General features: G+C 40.9%; 1 protein-coding gene across 1 annotated transcript in view; it reads left to right on the top strand.

Annotated features, from left to right (window-relative positions):
- LOC308084796 (GRAM domain-containing protein 2A-like) overlaps nt 1-20,940 on the top strand; it is a gene marked incomplete at both ends in the record, with an annotated part of 30,288 nt that overhangs the window by 2,224 nt on the left and 7,124 nt on the right. The window contains 5 exons of the mRNA XM_080427678.1: nt 8,470-8,577; nt 14,371-14,428; nt 17,207-17,279; nt 17,825-17,928; nt 19,058-19,156. Coding sequence (XP_080283804.1) covers nt 8,470-8,577; nt 14,371-14,428; nt 17,207-17,279; nt 17,825-17,928; nt 19,058-19,156 — 442 coding nt within the window. The remainder of the gene's footprint in view (nt 1-8,469; nt 8,578-14,370; nt 14,429-17,206; nt 17,280-17,824; nt 17,929-19,057; nt 19,157-20,940) is intronic.

Here is a 20,940-nt window from a genome sequence, read left to right as displayed (position 1 = left end):
ACCTACCTGATAATTAAGTCCTGACAAAAGGTAATGTTTAGGCATAAATTCTCTATACCAGGGGGGAGTTTTAGAGGTATACAGGTATTGCAATTTAGACATTTATATGGCATTTGCGAGCAAGTGCGAGCTCAGAATAATAAGTTGTCAGAGCCCTAAATGAGGACATGGTCAAAAAACTAAAACATAGGAACAAAAAAATACATGAAAATTACTCATCTTTCTTATGTACTATACATGCATGTATGCATACCTTCTTTTGCACATTTGACTTGACACTGCTGTTAAATATAGAAATATACAGGATATTTTATGCCTCTGCTTGTGCACCTTTTGACACTGCTGCTATAGGATACGCTGGATACGCTGTATCTACACACATTGTAGCCTATCTGCACATTTCTGACATTACCTGACACACATTTCTGACACTATTACCGTGCTGTTGTAGTATATTAATGTTTGCACAGTTGTACGGAACAAGGCCCACCAACATTTCACTGCTTGTACTAAAAGTAAGTGACAAATAAAACCCTTGATTCTTGAGTGTGTCACGCTAGCGGGAACACAGTTAAAAGTTTACCGTCCTACTGTACAGTATGTCGAACTATACAGTAAGCTTCTGTAATATAAAACACTAAATTGATCATAAAAGCACTATAACAAACTGTAAAATTGTGTCAGAGAATCTACCCAAATTGTATTGGCCTACTTTTGTTTTAGTACCTAGTCCTAGGCCCACCCTCAAGTGATATACACAGTAATCTTACGATGAAGACTCTTGTCTAGGCTGAGGTGCAGGTTCTAGCCTATACAGTAAGTGGCTAATACTTTTTGAAGATCTGAAGTTGGATTGAGTATCTCTCATTCCAATGTTATTTTCTGCTTTCATTGACTCTTGACAACTTGAATAAAACATACCCAGCTGGTAAAGTAGACCTATAGAGCAGGAGGTGCGTAGCCACACCCGGTTTAAATGAAATAGGCCTACTGTACATAATATCTCGCTAGCTTGCTAGGTACTGTAGGCTATACCTCCAGGATTTCAAAGAGTCCATTAGTTTGGTCATCACTAGGCCTACAGGCTTTGTAAGTGTCATGTGAAGTACTTTCAAACCACCGGGCATCAGGGAAGAAATGCTACAGTATATTGACTTTATTGGACATAGACCCAGGTACTACAGTCTGGTCTACAGATGCGGACCATGTCTAGTGTCTACTCAATCGGTGATTGTCTAAATTCAAAATACATTCTAATTTAGGATGTATTAACTATTCCGTGCCTTTCGGTATGCAACTTGAACTAGATATCGACCGATATGATTTTTTTTCAGGGCAAATACCCATACCGATTATTAGTGATCAAGGAGACCGATAACCAATATTAGGAACCGACATGCATTTTAAGTAAAAATTTACTGTCAAATGCAGCGTTATCATGTGAAAAATAAAGTGTAGGGAGCTCTCACTTGTTGTAGCATTTCTTATTAACTGAACGGAAATTATAAATAAAAATGACCCAAAACGTTTTTTTCCTGTAAAAAAATGATAAAAGAGAAATAGTTGCTGGAGACCGCTGACCTGGCGGTCCGTGCACCTCGGCTAATGCCTGCAATCCCGACGACCTTTGCTGCGTGTCATCCCCGTCTCTCTCTCCCCATTTCCTGTTTATCTTCGATATACTATAAATAAAGGCAGAAAAAAGGGTTTGCTGCGCCAGAGATGTGCATTCCTGTACATAAAAAAGGCAATATCGTCCGTTTTTGTCCGTCAAAGCAGATACCGATAATTATAAAAATATGAATATCTCAGCCGATAATCGATGGTGGCCGATTATCGGTCTACCCCTTACTTGAACCCATGGTTTGCAGAAACGTATAATGGTAACGTTTTCCCTCAGCGGTTAGACTGGGATCAAGTTGATTTGCAGGTTGCTGATTCGGTCTGTGTCTAGAGCGGATACGGAAATGGTGAGTGCATGCATGTGTGTGTGCAAAATACCAGATTTGGTAGGCGGGCTCTAGGCCCAATTAAACTCGTTAATTCAAAATGAAAACCAGGTACTGCGATAAGCCTGGTGGCGCAAGATTACTGGCGATTGGGTAGTTGTATTCACATTTGCATTTCTTGAAAAAAATATGAGGAAATAAGAGATTGTTGGGACAACAGCAGTATGATAGACCTTTAAAGGCAGTCCCAGAAGCTATAAGCTTAATAACAAGATTACAGTTAATTGGATTAGTTAATTGGATTGGAGAATGCCTTGTGACTGCTCAGAATGTGTTTCTCCTGATATGAAGAAGGAGGACGAGAACAGAGAAGAGAAAGTAGAGAGGTATGAAGGCTAATGATTAACATTCATGTAAAGGACAATTAGCCATTGAACTGTACATATTTAAGGAAAGGTCTGTAGTTACTAGTTACTATTGTGGCTATACATGCTGATTTCAAATACATCTTTCAAATACATTTGTAAAGGTGTTGTCATGACATTCTTATTGGAGCAACGTGTACACTGCAAAGCAGAAGTTGTTGTGTATCAAGATATTATTTGTTAACGGTGTGACCCATTGCACATCTCTGCTTGTTTTCATTTGAAACTTATCAATTTTGTGTTCCTGGGCTCAGACTTACAAACAATGCAAGTTCAGTGTCAGTTTGTGTTCAAATAAGGCTACAGAATAAAAGCAAAGTAATGGGATGTGAGTGGGTATATATTTCCAATTTACACACTGGTGTGTAGATTAAGTCTTGATTTGTTGTATTTTCAGATTTGATTTCTATTTTATTTTTATTTCTATTTTTTGTTATTGTACTAGGAAACATTCAGAGAGTATGGCTTAAGTGCAGGTGCATACTAATTCTCATTTGTGTGAAACATAGCCTACTGCTACCTATGCTCAAAAAAATAATTTCTCTAATGGTCTCATTTTGTATTGATTTGAGTACATTCAGCCAAGCCCTCTGTTTTATAAGGCTTCCACACTTAAATGTCACGTAAAATACTGTAATTGCAGATTTATCTGATTACTCTAAATAATTGTCATATCCTTAATAACATTGACAAGGACACAGTTGCTGCTGAAAATGTAAGAAAGGGGAATGTTGTTAAAGGTAGGGTAAGTGATTTGCTTTGGTTAAGATAAGTGTTAAATAGCTCTATATTCTGATAGTACTCATTGCTATAGAGTGTTTGTTCAGTATTAGGAGTCTCCTTGTCTCTCCAGCTCTTTATAAAACAGAAAATGCATTTTCGTTTCAGTTTCAGTTTCATTTCCAATTTTATCCAACCAGGACAGAGAACTCAATCAGGATACAGATTAAACAAGTGAAATTGGAAGTGATGACACTAAGAAATGAGCAGACAAAATTGGAACTGGAACACTATACAAATTAAGCTTAAAAATGGGTACTTTCTCCTGATTGGCTGAGATTTTGACACCTACCGAAAAATGTATTTTCTGTTTATTAAAGAGCTGGAGAGACAGGGAGACATCTGTTACTGAAAAAACACTCTATAGCAATGATTACTATCAGAATATAGTATTTTAACCTTTTAACAAAATACTTTTTGTTTTAACCAAAAAATATCACTTACCCTACTTTAACTATAAAGTCCCACAATAATATTTTCTTGCCCCACTGGTTTCTAAAGGTTTCTTTTGTTGGAGATGGTTTACAGGCTGTGAATTTATCCGTTTTGTACGCACAGGTTCATGGACTGCATGATTACTTTTTATATAAGATCATTTCAAGTCCGGTCAAAAGTTAATGTTTAGGCATAAATTCTCTATACCAAGGTGGAGTTTGAGCTGTATAGAGGTAGTGGTGAGCTAATTTACAATTTAGGCATACGCTCTTATCCAGAGTGACTTACAAGTGCGAGCTCAGAATAATCAGAGTAAGCATGAACTCTAGTTAATAAGCCAGGTAAATAATCACATAAATAGAGTGCAGAGAGAACAGTGTAGTCCCTCAAAGAAACTACGATACCAGGTAATCAAAGAACCAGCATCTTTCTACAACATGCTATCTAAATCACATTCTTAACATTTGCGGTCGAGAAAAAAAGCTAAGAAACCAAAAACATTAGAATAAGTTAGGTACAGTATGTCCGTCTAGTTGCTTTATCTTGGTCAATCGCTATAGCATCAAGCAAAAGAAAAGATGGCAAGGGACAGTGAAATGCTAGGGGGGGAGGTGGAGTCTAAAGAGGTGAGTCTTCAGATTACGGCGGAAAATTGGGAGTGAGTTTGCAGTTCTGGATGGAGAGTTTATTCCACAGTTTGGGAACCAGGAGGGAGAAGAGTCTAGGATGTGTGGAGCATTGTCCAGGGTGTTTTAGGGAAGGCTCATGCAGCATTTCTGTGTTAGCTGATTTAAGTGAGTGGGGGGGGTTGTAGGGTTGGATCAGGCCTTGAAGCTATGGAGGTGCCATGCCTTTGGTTGCCTAGTAGGCCAACATCAGTGTTTTGTACTCTGTGTAGGCAGCAACCGGGAGCCAATGAAAGGAGCCGAAAAGGGGGTGAAACAAATGAGAAATTTGGCTGGTTGAAGATCAGGTGTGCTGTGGCATTCTGGATAATTTAGAGGGGCTTAAGTGAGCATTCCGGGAGGCCAGCAAGGAGGGAGTTACAAGGGGGGTCTTTCCAAGAAACATGGTAGGTCCGACCAGTCAGGCAGGGGGAGAACCATTTGGTGCGGTCCGAGTGATGCCAAGGTCAGCAAGGGTATCCAGGAAAAGCTGGTGTTTCACTGTCTCAAAGGCTGCTGATAGGTCAAGATAGAATAATCAGGACTTCAGAGAGGGAGCCTGGGCAGCATGAAGTAGCCTGACACTCATTTTAGCCTGACACTTAGTTTCACTCCATTATTCAGTCTGAAAGCCCTCTCAGTGCAGCCGTTTTCTGAGATTGGGCATAGCCAAAGTGTGACTCTTTGGCATTTGGTTCATACTGGATCATCTCCATCCCCATGGGGCCGGTTAGATTTTCAACTGAGAAAACCGCGCCTTCGACAGCGTCACCCTGAATCTAATCGGCAGAATGTTTTTTAAATGACCGTGGCTATTCAGGGGCTGGAGCCAGGCTAAGCATGAAGTGCTTCTGTGACTGCAAGCAGTGCAGTTTGCACTGGGTTGGTTTGAATCCTGACTGGTTATCCAACAGGTTATTCTGTGAGAGATGGAGAGAAAGCTGGTTAGAAACAACACGTTGTTGTGTGTTGGAAAGAAAGGAAAAGCTTGACTGGCTGACTTGAAGGCAGTTGGAACGCAGCCTGAGGTTATGGATGTGTTGATGGTGGTGGCCTATGTGAGCAATAATTCTGTCACAATTCTGTCACAATCGTTAGCCACTTTCTGGTCGATAACTATAATATCGTGATATGCATGAACATTTTTCATAAAAATAGTTTACATCATCGTCAAACCTAACAAATGAGAGGTAATATTGCACATAATATTAAAGTATACAATTTAAAATATGAATGAATACAATATTACAAGTACAACTTTAATTCTGCATCTATCAACTTGGTAAGTACTGTATGCATTACTGGTGAGTTTTTTTCATAAATCAGTGCTATTGAACACCCTTTACGTCTGTGTGTTGGTAAAAAAATATTAAACCAATGAAAAGTATTAAAAAGTGCTTCTGACAAAACCAGCTAACTCCATTGAATCCTCAAACTGTCTGCTAAACCAGCTAACTCCACCAAAGGGGGTGGAGTTAGCTGGTTTTGCTAACTCAAGGCTGAGCAGGCTCCACACCCTTTTGACCTCCAACCTCATTGTGAGCTTAGAGGTCCATTCGGCTGTTCTTATCAATGATTGACAAAACCTCCTAACTTCACTTTTTGTTTTGTTTTTTATTTCCTGAAAAATGAACATTTTGGAGTTAGCTGGTTTCTGCCCGACAGCAGAGATATACTAATTCTGGCTTTTTGATAGCCATTATGGCAAAATCCATATCATGGCACTACTGCATAGCCTACTGATATTCATTTTAATACAGGTATACCACCCATCCGTATGTACAGTTAAAACACTTGAGCAACACCACCTCAGAGGCGGAGGTTCACTTCCCATCAGCAGTGCCTCCAACTTGGCTGGGCATTCCAACAAACACAGTTGGCAGTGTTCACAGTTGGGAAGTCGACAGGGGATAGTGTGAAACTCCACACGCGTTACGCTCACTCCTCGCTGTCAGGAGTAATGAAGTGACTACCGATTCCATGCGTATTGAAGGAGGCACTTGGTTTTCTACACCCTCCCAAGGTCAACAAGGAGGGTTGACAGCAACTGCAGTAAAGCCAGGGAAGTGGCACTGACTAAACTGGGAAGAACATAGAAAAATAAACAGCTGTTAAAAAGGGGGGGGGAAAGGAAAAGGTCATTTATATCAACATTTTATCCTTTTTCTCTAAGTATTGTTCTTTGGGACTTTGCAAAAGGGTTACACTGCCCATAGACACAGATTCAGAATCAGTGAGCACTTCTGAATACCATCAAATCACTAGGGAAAATCAAGGAATTTATTTTAAAAGGAAGAGTCGCCGACGTCATTTTCTCTATCCTGCAATTCCAGCTGGCAGATTCGTCGCACTGGGTGGCAGACTCACACCGGAAGTCTGTGAAATAACATTGGCGTCTATGAGAGCCGGCTGGACAGCTTATGAATAAACGACATTTCTGAACGATTGAGACCTTTATAAAATAATAGGCTCAGGAAAATAAAAGAAGACACACATTGCTTTCTGCTGTGTTGCTTTTCGATGTGTACACTGTATAATTTTATAGTCAAAGTATCGTGAGACTGTCCACCATTTCCTGTCTGGCAGCCAAATCTCGCGATACCTACGGAACAGAAAGGATACCTGACTGCTGTTTAGATGCATCAATAAAATAATGTGATTTGCACATCGAAAAGCAAGTGATTAGAAAACAACCTGTGATTTGTCTTCTTTTATATTCCTGAACCGATTATATGACAAAGGTCGCAAATTGTTCAGAAATAATGTTTTTTCATGAGCTGGTCCAGCCGGCTCCATCCACTGCAATGTAGTTCATCAAACTTCCGTTGCGAGGTTGCCATCCATGAGTGGCAAACCTAGAGGACGGACTGCACGACTCCTTCCTTGGGGGAAATACAGACAAACCCCATCTTGACCAATTACACAAGTCCCTCAGCTCTCTGCTCTCCTTTTTAATCACAGATCATCACTCAACTGTATGCACCTGCTAGAAACCTGCTGTTTGATCAGATTAGTGGCTCAGATGTGCTCCATCTTTCCAATTAGATGTAATATGTTGGAAACTTGCATGTGGAAACCTATTTCCATTTACACCTATAATTAAACTGAGCCAGTGGTACAGTTAGTAGCCTTGGGAACCAACGGATCATGAGCCATGGGGCCCATAGGTGGTAACTACCGTATACACAGTATACCCACTTTCTAAGAGGAGAATATGGCCAGGTGCTGGTGTTTGTTGAAAATGTTTATGAATGTTGAGAATGTTTCTCAATATACACAAAACCATAATAATAATAATAATAAACTTTATTTGTACAGCACCTTTCATGACATGAAATGCAGCTCAAAGTGCTTTACAGAGCAAGAATACAATTACAGTTACAACCAATTTAACAATAAAGCAAAAAAAAGAAAAGCAAAAGCTTAAAACAACAATAAAATAATATCAAAAGGCAGTGAATCAGGCAATACAGTGAAGACATGGGTAACAACACAGAGATTTAAAAATCAACCAAAAAATCAGCTAAAAGCAAGAGTGAAGAAGTAGGTCTTGAGCTGTGCTTTAAAGAGGCTGCCTGTCTTAGGTGTAATGGGAGTTTATTCCACGCTGTCGGTCCGTAGAAGCAGAATGCTGCTTCACCGTATTTTTATATGTCATTGTAGGCACCTCGAGCAGGTGAGCACTTGAAGACCTGAGGGGCCGGTTTGGAACATATCTCTCTAGGCAGTCATAGAGGTAGGAAGGTGCCAGACCATTTAGAGCTTTATAAACTAGTAAAATAATTTAAAAAAATCAATCCTAAAAACAACCGGGAGTCAGTGTAGTGAAGCTAGAACTGGAGTAGAGTTCATGCAGATGTTCACATAGTGTACAGTGCATAGTGTCAGCCATAGACTGGAGAGCTATAATCTTTTGTAGGCCTTCAATTGATGAGAAACGCAGACCTTATTTACACAAGCAACAACAAAAAAATATGACTTCTCTTTTCACATTTCTTTTAACTTTTCCTGTTTTATGTAAGAAAGCAGAACCAGACCGCTTATTTGTACCATATTAAAAAAACGAATTTTAATTACATTTAGCTATATTCATTGTTGAAGCTAGAGGAGGAGGGAAGTGTGTACACAGCAAAACAAGATTCTTACTGTGTATACATTAAGGCCCCGTGGGAGAGGAACAAGCTGTTGTCCCATGCTGTGTGTTTGTGTATTCAGGGCCAGGAACATGACGGAGCCACAGCAGGAACAGAGTGAAGAGGCAGGTCTGCTCTCAGCACAGGACCTCGAGTCCCCCAAGGACGACGACACACACGGCCATTTCAGGCAAGTCATATGCACACTCGACAAATAAAAGTGCACACACAGACACACACAAACTTACACTCGCACACTGCTACATTTCGTATGGGTCCCTCTTTTTCCTGATTTATACTAAATGTACTACTATTTATACTCCGTCAAACAATATGATTTACAAGCTAACAATGCAGCATGTTGTTGGCTTGTAGATCAGTTATTTTTGGCAAGTGATGCCGTCGTGTGGTGGAGTATAAATGAACCATTTTCAACCATGTTACATATACACTATAACCACAGTGGCCAATACATATGGGACACTGTGGTTACACTATAACCACAATTGGCCTTCATCCCGACCCCTGATGAAGGCCAACTGTGGCCAAAACATTGTACCATGTAATATTTTCTGTGTTTTAAAGTAAACTAAACACTTAGGAGCAATGCTGTTGTGTGAACTTTTATTCTTTTGAACTGTCACGTCGCTGGTGCTGGACACCAGCGACGAACTGGATGTGCGCAACCCACTGTTCTGAACTACTTACTTTACAGATAGATTTTAGATATTTTTGCTAAATGTTTGCCTATTACGACATGGGTTCATGTAGTTACTGTAAGTCGTTAAGCGTGCCTTTCTCTGTGTCTTTGTATTGTACATATTGTCATGACATAGAGAACCTTAGGAGGGTTATTTAAACAAAATTTCTTGTCAGCTTTTATTCCAGCTGTATTTGCTGGCAAACGATAGTCACACATTTGATTGATTGATTGAAATTTTTATTAGGCAAAAGAATGTAAAACAACACAGTTACATTTATAATGCTTTTGTCTAAAAGGTCCGGCCAAAAAAGTCCTTGCGGACTTGTTTCCGTTGGGGTCCTTGAGTTAATTTCATAGACATATATAGTAGCAACCAAACAGTTCAAAAATCAACATGAAAATACAGATAATACAGAAAAATGTACAAAAAAAGCATTAAAAAAATATATGTACAAAAAAAAGGGGGGGGGAAGCATGGAAAAATAAAAATTATATACAAAAAAAGCATGAGGAAATACAAAATATGTACAAAAAGAGGAGGGGGGGGGGTCGTCTGTCTACAGGGAAACTGGTACTAGCTCCTCTTTCGGCCTCCAGAAAGATGGGTTTTTAGGGCTGTTTTGAATGAGCACAGCGAACTGCATTTTTTGAGGGATGGGGTTAGACTATTCCATTCCTTGGTGGCTGTGCTATAGAATTACACACACAATGGGAGCAAACTATATGACATACTATATTTATGTTCCAATATATTCTTCCTTTTCTCCACTATACTGGATGGTATTTTATGGAATGGATGTTAATATCTTCAACAAGAGTTTGTACTTTTTTGTGTTGTGCATGTGTGGGTGTTATGTAAGAGGGAATTCCAGGCAGGGGCATTCTTTTCTGGGATGGGATTTAGCAGTGATCTGTTATGTACTGTACTGTAGGTTGTGTCAGTGAATGTGGAAGGTCTTAACTGCTTATTTATGTACCGGGCTTGAACATGTGATATATAGCACTTATTTAGAGGGGAATACATTTAACCCAAAGATATAAGAGTTTATAGTTCATAAGCATCCTACTTCAAAAGGTCATGCTCCCTCTGGTGTTATGCCCATGGGCTTCTCTCACTCTGGAGAAGTAGTTTGACAGGTACATGGGCACTGTTCCTCCAGACCCATTGCAAGTTGCTGTACTCTGTCTTCCACCTTGAGCCATCCCTGGCTAGCAAAGTGAGCTTGGGTTAGATGAGTCCTGGGTTGGATGTTGTGTAGCAGTCTTATGTAGGCTATTGTTATGTTAGCGCAGTTCTGCGCAACATATCCCACCAACATTTTGTTGCTTGTTGCTTAAGTAATGTAGGTAGCAAATAAATCCCTTCTTGATGTTTTATTCTTGACAATGTATTTTCTTCTTTCTTCACTCCTAAAAAATGTGCTTCTCTTCAGAAGGGTTCTCTTCAGCACAACTTGCTCTGACCGTCACAGCATCGCTATTCGCTAAGGAAATGTCTCTTCTACGAATTTATTTCTATCGTTTAACACAGAGTGCTGACACACCCAATCACATCTATATTCCCCGAAGCAATATTATAACTTCTAAATTTGGCAATACACCACCTTGAATAGCAGAAATGCTTCCAACTGCATGCTTACTTTTTTATTAAAAGACATACAATTTAACAAGGAAAGCCAACATGTGTTTTACATTATGCTTATAAATCAACAGGCTTCATAAAAAATAGGCCAAAAACGTTGCCTGTACTCAATATTATAATCTTGATTCCCTTATTCTTTGAGTATTTCGGGGCGTGGCCGAATCAGCCATTCCTTCGCAGGATGAAACAACACAGCTTTCAGCCTTTCACCATTGAAATTGCATTGCGGAACGTACACATTGTTACATTTTATTGGTTTATTTTGTCATTGCGCAACATATGGTGAACTTTTGTAGTGCAGGTAATTGCATCAACCACCAATCTTGTGAAAAATGAAAACGGGACTACCAAATATTCGAGACTTTCCACGATTCTGCCAATAATCATTTTCTTTGAGACCCACATCTGGGTTTTTGCCGGGTCAAACAGGGAATCACGTGACGTTGGTCCCCCTAATCGCTCATACTAGGACATGACGTATGTGTAGGCAGAAGAATCCCTCTCGTCTTTCGCCGTGGCCACCTTGAGACGAAACCCCTTTGACCTATCACCCAGTATCAGTGCTCTTCCTCTTTCTTCAACTAAATTATTGACTGAGTGTCCACTGCCTGTGGTAGGTGTTCACTTTCTAATTTAGGATTCCGTTTAGGATTCTGCTAGCTTGTAATTAGCTTCACTTCTCAGCTTCACAACCAATGACATTACACACCAGGAGCATTTCATTTCTCATAGGTACAGTACAAGCTAGCCATCATTAGTAAAGTGAGAGTAAGCAGGAACATGTTTTGCTGTTGTTTCTCTTTTTGTATAATGTATAATGGAAGTCAAAGGGGTCTGATCAGACTGAAATACAGTATTGGTCAAATTTTGAATCATATGTTATACGGTAGAAAACAGGCTGTCCACATGAAGATCGAGATCCACATTGGAGCCATAACGTTCCCATGTGGATCCAAGATCCACGTGATTTGATTTTTAAGAGATGCTTTATTTAGACACATAATGACAGAGCTGACTTACCCAGAATGAGGCAGTGCTGATTAAAAACTAGATGCCATACAGCAGGGAGATAAAAAGAGAGAGAAACTAGAAAAAGTGCTCCTCGGAGCACAGGTCTCCGCCAGGTCAGGTAGGTTATTGTGGGCCAGCAATGTTCGGAATTTGCCAATCAAGATGGAATATGAAAAATCGGACGGAACCATCACTTGACTATAGAGATAACGTGTACCGATTTGCATGATGTTTGGACAAAATATGTATGAGTAATATAAAAAAGAAAAGTGTTGCAAAAATCGGCCTCCTGGTGGTGCTATAATAGGGCACACGTTTCTCAACGTAGTGCAAATGTGCGTGCAACGTTTCACAGCAATTGGACGCTGCGTTCATGATTTGCGGCATTTTGTTCAAAACGGGCCACTCCTGCAAACTTTAGATGTCAATCTTAGCCAATCAGGATGGAATATGAAAATATTTATCACATGACTATAGAGATCATGTGTACTGATTTGCGTGAAATTTCGATAACATCTTTAGGCTTAATATAATTTTATTAAATAAAAGGCAAATGTGAAAAATGCAGGGCAAAGGTTTTTCCTTGGCCTCTAGAGAGTGTGCATACAAAGTTTTACGCAGATCGGTGCAGTTCTAGGTAAAAACACGAATCGGCCTGTTATAGCGCCACCAGAAATTTTCTTCCTCGGCCTAATGGGAATGTGCATGCACAATTTCAAGGAAATTGCATGCTGTGTTCATGATTTGAGGCATTTTGTTCAAAACGGAGTGCTCCTGCAAACTTTGGAAGCCAATTTTAGCCAATCAGTATGGAATATGAAAAATCTGAAAGACCTGTTTTGTTTAGTGACTATAGAGATACTATGTACACATCGGCCTCCTGGTGGCGCTATAACAGGCCCATGTGTTTGGGGGCATCCAGGGAGTGTGTGTGCACAGTTTCGCTGCGATCAAGCCAACGGTGCCGGAGATTAGCTGTACACAGACAGAATGACGGACACACACACACAGACGGACGGACGGACAGGGGGCAAAACATACTCTCTCGCCATGCCTTTTGGTGGCGGAGACAATAAAAACAGAGATCTGAAGACAACAGAGTTAGTCGCTGTGTTTTATTACAACTCCTCTGTCCACCTGAGAGTGTAGAGCCACATCTGGGGCCTATTTATAGACAACATCTAACAAACAAGCAGTATGTACAAGGACATTTTATTCCATGAACTCAAAATAAATGTGCTTTCTTTTTTTAACCTTGCTTTGCTAAGCTAGGCATGATGATGATGTTCAGAAATACAGTCTGTGCTTATTTTGAGGGGATGTGCTATCATTTAGTAGCTAACTATTAATACTAGATGCAAGAAAACACAATTTATTTGCTTATACAGTAAATGCTATCATTAAAGAGCAGCAATTACACATGCTGTGTGAATATAGCTTTTCTAAAATCTTTGCACTTGATGCTCTTAAGTGATAGCCATTAGTGTCATTGTGCTGAACTAGTACTATACTGTCACAGCTGTGCTGCTCAGCTGTAAACAACAGACATCTTTCTCACATGAACCCAGCAAGACATCACAGCATCTGTCACCCCTCAACTCTGACTCTTCACCCTGGTTTTGCTCAAGCTGAATTGCTTAAGAAGCAATTTAGCCTTGTAAACTCAAACTCTATGTCTTGCTCTGTCTTTCCCTCTGTCATTCCGTCTCTCTCTCTCTCTCTCTCTCTCTCTCTCTCTCTCTCTCTCTCTCTCTCTCTCTCACATACATACACACACACATCTACACACTCTCTTACCTTGTCTGCATTTTTGTTATAGACAGGTACACTCACCTGTTGCCTTTTTATAGTGCTTACACCTGTGAATTTATATGTAACCCCCTATAAGTGTGCGTACACCTGATGGCTATTTGATCAATTGGTTGTAATATTTTGGAGCGTGAGAGTGCTTTGAAATGGCTTCATGTTGGATTTCTGATTGGTGTGTCTGCAAAACACAGTGTGTAGTGTTTTGCAAAAAGTGTGAGAATGTGCTTATAGTGGCGCAGATGTGGGCTGAGGTTTTGCTCCTTGAGTGTTAAGCTTCACTAACTGTGAGTTACCTTAAATGTTAGTGTTTAAAGTATTGAAAGAAACTGTACGTTCAATTCATAATTTTCATGGACTTCAAAGTCATTGTTTTATTTGATGGCCTTGCTGCCGTGGCATTTGGCCTTTGTGCCTTCAAAAAATAGATAACACCAAAGGCCAAGGGAAGTTGCCCCTAAAATGAAGAAATTCCAGGCCTGGGTATCAGAACTAAATTAACAGTCAGCATTTTGTTGTGTACACACAGTGGCGGAGCGTCCGGGGAGGCCAGGGAGGCGGCCGCCTCCGGGCCCGCGACCCAGGAGGGCCCGGGCCGTCAGATAATAAATCGGTAAAATCAGGCAAAAATAAGAATTAAACAACATAACCCTAACCTAACCCTAACCTAACCCTAAAACCGAAATAAAGTGAAAAAAAGCCCCCCAAAAAGTTTTAAATTTATTTTTCATCGACGTGTACTTACAGTACTGCTGTGTCTTCACAAGATATAGAACATCATATTGACAATAATTCTTAGCATGCCTTCACTTTAATCACAGGTTTCACCTGATTGATGACCTGACCTATGAAGATGTGAAAAAATGCTACAGAGGCACGGTAAGTCCCTCCATGGTTTGTAATCATCACTCTGTTGAGTGTTGAGACTTGAGAGTGATGATTTCAAACAAAACTAAACTAATTGTATGTAGAATTGACAACATGTGTCAGAACATATTAATATTCATTATATTCTGTTTGAAAATGCTAGTAAACACCACTGCTGTTCTACAGCCAGGAACAAATGTTCTGCCATTACGAATTATGAAGATCCTCTCATTAAAACTGGGAGTACTGTATCTCTCGACTATTGGACAAGGGTATTAAGCTGACGAAGAAGAGTGAGTTGAGAAGAGAAGAGACTAATCCCCTATCAAACTAAATTATTCTCACAAGTAAGAAACTGAAGGGTCTGGTGTGATCCTGGTCCACATCCTACAGATGAAGGTCTCAGCCTCAAAATGTGCCACACATCATCAACTACAGTCTATTTGCAGACTATTTGCCCTGGCTATAAAGACCTGATATCACAATGCACCTCCTTAAATGCTATGTGGACAATTGCACAATCATCTCAAGAGATTAACCATTTACTCAGAGAGCCTCGCCTCTCTCTCTCCCAGCTCCATCAGGCCTTTTGGATCACTGTAACCTAATGTAGCCTGGCGTTATGACCATACAGCGTTCCTGTGGATTGATGCTGTGTGAGAGCCATTAGCAGAAGAATAATGTTTGGAGACATGTTGAAAGGATCTTTAAGACACTTGGCAGTGAACTGTGAAGAAGACACGACTGGAATCATGAGTGAAATTCAGCTGTCAGAGATTAGGCTTGGGCAGTATTTTTTCACACATCGTACCTTCCTGACATTTCACCGGGTATATGGTATATGACGGTATTTGTATATTTAAAAAATGTATATATTAATAATAATAACTAGAATAATGTGCTCCTCAGAGCACAGGTCTCCACCAGGCTAGATAGTAGAAGTCAATCTTCACCAATCAGGATGAAATCTGAAAAATCGGACAGGTCCGTCTTCATGACAAGACTATTATGTGTACCAATTTGCGTGATGTTTGGACAAAATCTGTAGGAGTAATAGCGAAAAATGTAATTTGCAAAAATCTGCCTCCAGGTAGCGCTATAACAGGCCATTGTGAAGTTCCACGGCAATCGGACGCTCTGTTCATGATTTGAGACATTTAGTTCAAAACGGACCACTCCTGCAAACTTTGGAAGTTGTTTTTCTTTTGTTGTTTTCTCCTCCCCCCATGTAAAGCAAATTTGGGTACTTAGAAAAGCGCTGTATAAATTTGAGATATTATTATTTATTTTATTATTATTATTATGGACCCCCTTGAAAACGAGATGGTTCATCTCAAGGGGTTATTCCCAATTATGTGTACCGATTTGCGTGATGTTTGGAGTGGACTAAATCTGTAGGAGTAATATCAAAACATGTGTTTTGTAAAGATTGGCCTCCTGGTGGCACTATAACAGGCTGATGTGAAACATTTGGGCCAGAGGTTCTGCTCTGGCTTCTAGGGAGTGTGTGTGTGCACAGTTTCACGTTGATCTGTGCCGGAGATTAGCTGTACATAGTCGGATGGACGCGCACACGGACGGGCACACACACAAACGGACAGACAGGGGCGAAAACATAGTCTCGGCCACGCCTTCGGCCTGGCGGAGGCAATAATAATAATAATATTACTTAAAAGCTGAACTTAGAATATAGCATGTATGACATTGTCTAGCATACAATTCTGTCTGTCTTGATTGCAATTAAAGTCTAGCTGGCTTTAAATAGGCTACTTATGGTCCATAAAATAATGAATAGATAGGAAATAAGTGCCCTTCTTCCATATATTCAGCATACCTTACTCGAGGCCCTGATGGCACTTGTTGTCACAGCGGATCCCAACGTATCAGTGGACTGAACAGAGATGATGTGTGGGTGTGGGTGGTGCCGGCAGACTGGCACTTGAATAAAATCATGTGGCTAATAAACTGCATTTATAGTTGGAAAAAGTCATCTCAACATTAAGTTATATGTGACAATATCATTTCATGCATATTTGACAGTAATGAAAATCTTCTACATTTCTAAATCCCTGGTATACCGTAATACCATGATACTGCCCAAGCCTACAGACATGGGATGATAGCATGGAAGAGACATCCCATGTACAAGGAGAATGTCAGATACTTGGACAGATAAGTAAGAGGGAGTAGTATAGGTGTAATAGACATGTGGAGGCTTTAGACTAGAGCATTGTGGATCCATGTGTGAAAGAGTCTGTAACTGAAGTGCATTTGTCAGCCTAGTAATGAGGAGGGCACGTGTGAGAGAGCGAGAGAGAGAGAGAGCAGGAGGCAGGAAGGTGTCAGTTGAATACGATATAGCTTGGGTAGCATCTGTGCATGTGAGAGAGTGACAGAGAGGAGTGTGTGGTTGAACCTTTTAGTCACTCCAAGAAATAGGTTAATGGCATTGGCTGTAAACTGATGTGCTGAGTAGCTACGTAGTTGTGTGTGTGTGGGTAGGCTAGATGTAGGTGCTCGGAGGCAGTCCTCCGTCTCAAAAGCGTATCCTCCAGCACTGACCGGCCTGAGGGGGAACAGTGTGTGTCTTGCAGCGGAGTGCTCCAGGCCTTGGATGTGCGTGAGTGTGTGTGTGTATACGGTGCCAACATGCTGAGCCTGGTGCAGAGTTCCCGTCCTCTGAAGGAGAGGGTGGTGTCTGCGGCATTCGGAGCAGCAGGTGGTGGAGGCACTGTGCAGGCGGCCCCAGCCAAGGAGCTGCTCATGACTCTGCCCTGTCCCTCTGCACAGACTGTCAGCAAATACAACTCCCAATACCACAAACTCTTCCAGTGCGTGCCCAAGGACGAGATTCTCATGAAAGGTACTTTTTCTTTGTCCTTTCCCTTCTCGTGAAAACTGCCTGTAGATGTGATTACTTCTTTTATTTTTGCTTCTTTTATTTACCTGGTCTGTTCACTTGTAGTCAAGTGTGTCTTTTTTCTGCTGCCAGAGATGATTTGATTTTAGAGAAGATGCCAAGATGATTTGATATCACTTTTTTATTCTCTGCATTTTTGCATGCTAGTTACTATTGTAACAAATACATAGTGTTTTTGTTGTTTAGATTAACTTTTTTATTGATTTAGAACAATTTTCCTAAATGTTGTATGTCCATAGGTCTAGCAGCTTTGGTTCCTCGTTCTGATGTTTTACAATTATTTGAATTCAGTAACAGTAAAACAGTCAGATCCCACTCCCTCCCGCAGTTGATGGGACTTCCTTCCCATTCCAAAGTCAGTATTTCTATTAGTGGTGAGCTAACACTGCTAGTGATTTCTTTTTTTGCCTCTTTACCTAATTCAGAGCTGTATCACCTGAGGATCCCACTGTAATTAGACTGTAATCGTAGGTTTCTTTTCTCCTCAGTGTATTCCTGTGCTCTTCTCAGAGACATACTTCTACAAGGCAGGCTCTATATTTCCAGAAACTGGCTGTGTTTCTATGCCAACATATTTGGCAGGGACATCAAGGTAAGGTTCATAGACTCTGATTGACACACTGCACGCTGCTGGCAGACCCACACAAGTTGACAAGCGAATTGACAGTTGACTGACAGTCATTTAGACAGCCTTAGGGCCAGGCTTTCAAGGCCAGCTGTTTCCATATCTTCCCACAGCAAGTCATACTTTGAACACATCAAGGAATCATGTACCATGAACAGATGGCTTGACCTTTTCTTCTTTATTAGATTTTTTGGATGCACTATTCCTTTATCTCTTGAGCATCCCCTGCAATAAGCTGTTGAGAGAGTGAATTCCTAGCATTCTCATTGAAATGAGACACCTTTGTTTTCTATTCTGTACTCATTTTGTTTCAGGGCTCTCCCTCGATTAGCTAATGTCTCTCCTTCCACTAGTGTAACCTAGCCCTGCCACTTAAGCTTTCATCTCAACTTCAACTTCAACTTAAAAAGTGAAATTCTTTGTCATACAAGCTCCCATCATTTGCCGTTTTCAAGAAAGAGGAAAGAATAGAGACAGATAGAAAATGAGGAAAACATGTCAGAAGTGTTATATATTCCTAGTATGAGTAGAGTGAATATGGGTGCATGATTAACCCATTAAAACCGGTAAAGCGTCTTTGTCATTTTAGATTTTTGCATAGCAGATATGTAAGCTCACAGCTGCGAGCTTGTACATCTGCTATTTTTGAAGGGTTAAAGAAAAAAATGGCAAGGGGGTGAGGCAGTTAAAATAGCAGCAGATAGTAACAGATATAGTAACTGATATATACATAAGGTGCATAGTTGAAATAACAATAGTAATACACAGCAACAGATATAAAAACGTGGGAATATAGTCTCATGCATGATGTGACATCATTTAGCAGCAAATATCAGACATGCCAGTGTACATATACAGTAAGAGGCACTTCCAGTGTAGCAGAGCGTCCCTGCAGTCTTATAGACACAGAAAAGGTCATCCTGTGTGGTGGCCTGTTGCTCAACCCTGGTTTTGTGCTGTAGACTGTCTACTTATGTGTGTGCTTTATGTGACTAAAACACTATTTAATTTCCTTTTTTTCTACACACTATTCTTCTTCACCCACAATTGAGAATGTAGTGTTTCCTTCCTTTTCCTTTTACTTTCCATGCGGTAGGTTGCTATCCCTGTGATCTCGGCGAGGCTGGTGAAGAAGCACAAAACAGCAGGCCTGGTGCCCAACGGCTTAGCTATCACCACAGATGCTGGCCAGAAGGTAAGACTCTAACATTATCATTTAGCCATTATGGGGCATGCAGGTGGTGCAGGGGTAATGGCACCGTGGAGGAATGGAACCCTAGTCTAGATGGGGATGGGTGAGAAAGCAACTCTTGGCCAGGCGCTCCATCAAACACTATTGGCAGTGTTCACATGTGGGAAGCCAGCGAAGGAGTGTGTTCTTTGTCGGTACACTAGCGACTCCTACAGGTTGGTCAGGGCGCCTGTTCAGCAGGAAGCCTTGTTTACCTTCTCACCACATTTGCTGGCTTCATGGCCCTGTGTTTGCTGTCATTGTCTCCGCCAGGCCGAAAGGCATGGCGAGAGAGTATGTTTTGCCCCCTGTCCGTCCGTGTGTGTGTGTGTGTGTGTGTCCGTGTGTGTGTCCGTCCTGTCTGTGTGTTAGCAGCTAATCTCCGGCACCGTTGGCCCGGTCGCTGCAAAACTGTGCACACACACTCCCTGGATGCCAATTCAGAACCTCTGCCCCACATTTTTCACATGGGTTCTAGCGCCACCTGAAGGCCGATGTGTGCAAAACAATTACTCCCATTACTCCTACAGCTTTTAATTAAACGTGATGCAAATCGGTACACAGTATCTCTATAGTCATGTGATCAACCCGGATCTGTTCAATTTCCCATATTCAATCCTCATTGGCTAAGGTTGGCTTCCAAAGTTTGCAGGATTGCTTAGTTTTGAACAAACTGCCTCAAATCATGAACGCAGCTTGCCATTTCCATAAGATTGCACACGCACATTCCCACTAGGCCGAGGAAGAAATGCCACTTAAAACGTTTCAAATCAGCCTCATGGTGGCGCTATAACAGGCCAATTTGCATTTTTAACTATAACTGCACCGATCTGCGTGAAACTTTGCACGCATACTCCCTAGAGGCCAAGGAAAAACATTTGCACTGCATTTTTCACATCTGCTTTTTACAGCGCCACCAGGAGGCCGACTTATGTCAATAACATTTTTGGATATTAATCCTTCAGATTTTATCCAAACATCACGCAAATCGGTACACAGTATCTCTATAGTCATGTGATCAAGACGCATCTGTCCGATATTTCATATTCCATCCTGATTGGCTAAGGTTGGCTTCCAAAATTTGCTGGATTGGTCAGTTTTGAACAAAATGTCTCAAATCATGAACGCAGCTTGCGATTTCCGTGAAAATTTGCACGCACATTCCCACTAGGCCGCGGAAGAAATGCCACCCTTTTCAAATTGCCCTGTTATAGTGCCACCAGCAGGTCTACTTTAGCAAAACACATTTTTGCAACAAAATGCCTCAAATCATGAATGCACGCACATTCCCACTAGGCCGTGGAAGAAATGCCACCCTTTTCACATTGGCCTATTATAGCGCCACCAGGAGGCCACAATAACCTACCTGACCTGGCGGAGACCTGTGCTCCGAGGAGCACTTTTTCTAGTTTTCTTTCCTCCAGCTTCAGCCATCTTCTCAGTTAATGTTTTCATTCTGTTGCTACAAAATTACTCAGACTGACATGTCCAGCATCTTTCTGCTTCTTTGCATGTATTCCTATTGTTCCTGACTCCTGAGGCAGGTATAGAGACACAAAACAGAAAAACTCTTTCATGAAAAAGTGATTTTAGATTTTAGTCAAAATCTTGCCCAAGGAACACACATATTAGTGATTTTGGGTCAACTATAGATGAAGGATTCAGGTAATGGAAACAACTTATTCTTGATACTCACAATTTCCAGAGGCCTGGCCTTTATTCCTGCACAGAGTCTAGGATGCTATATG

Source organism: Gymnoscopelus braueri, assembly GCF_963280865.1.
Source record: "Gymnoscopelus braueri genome assembly, chromosome: 1".
In the NCBI taxonomy this organism is placed as follows: domain Eukaryota; kingdom Metazoa; phylum Chordata; class Actinopteri; order Myctophiformes; family Myctophidae; genus Gymnoscopelus; species Gymnoscopelus braueri.
The sequence above is the reverse complement of the archived record's forward strand: the minus strand, read 5'-3'. Positions and strand labels throughout refer to the sequence as shown.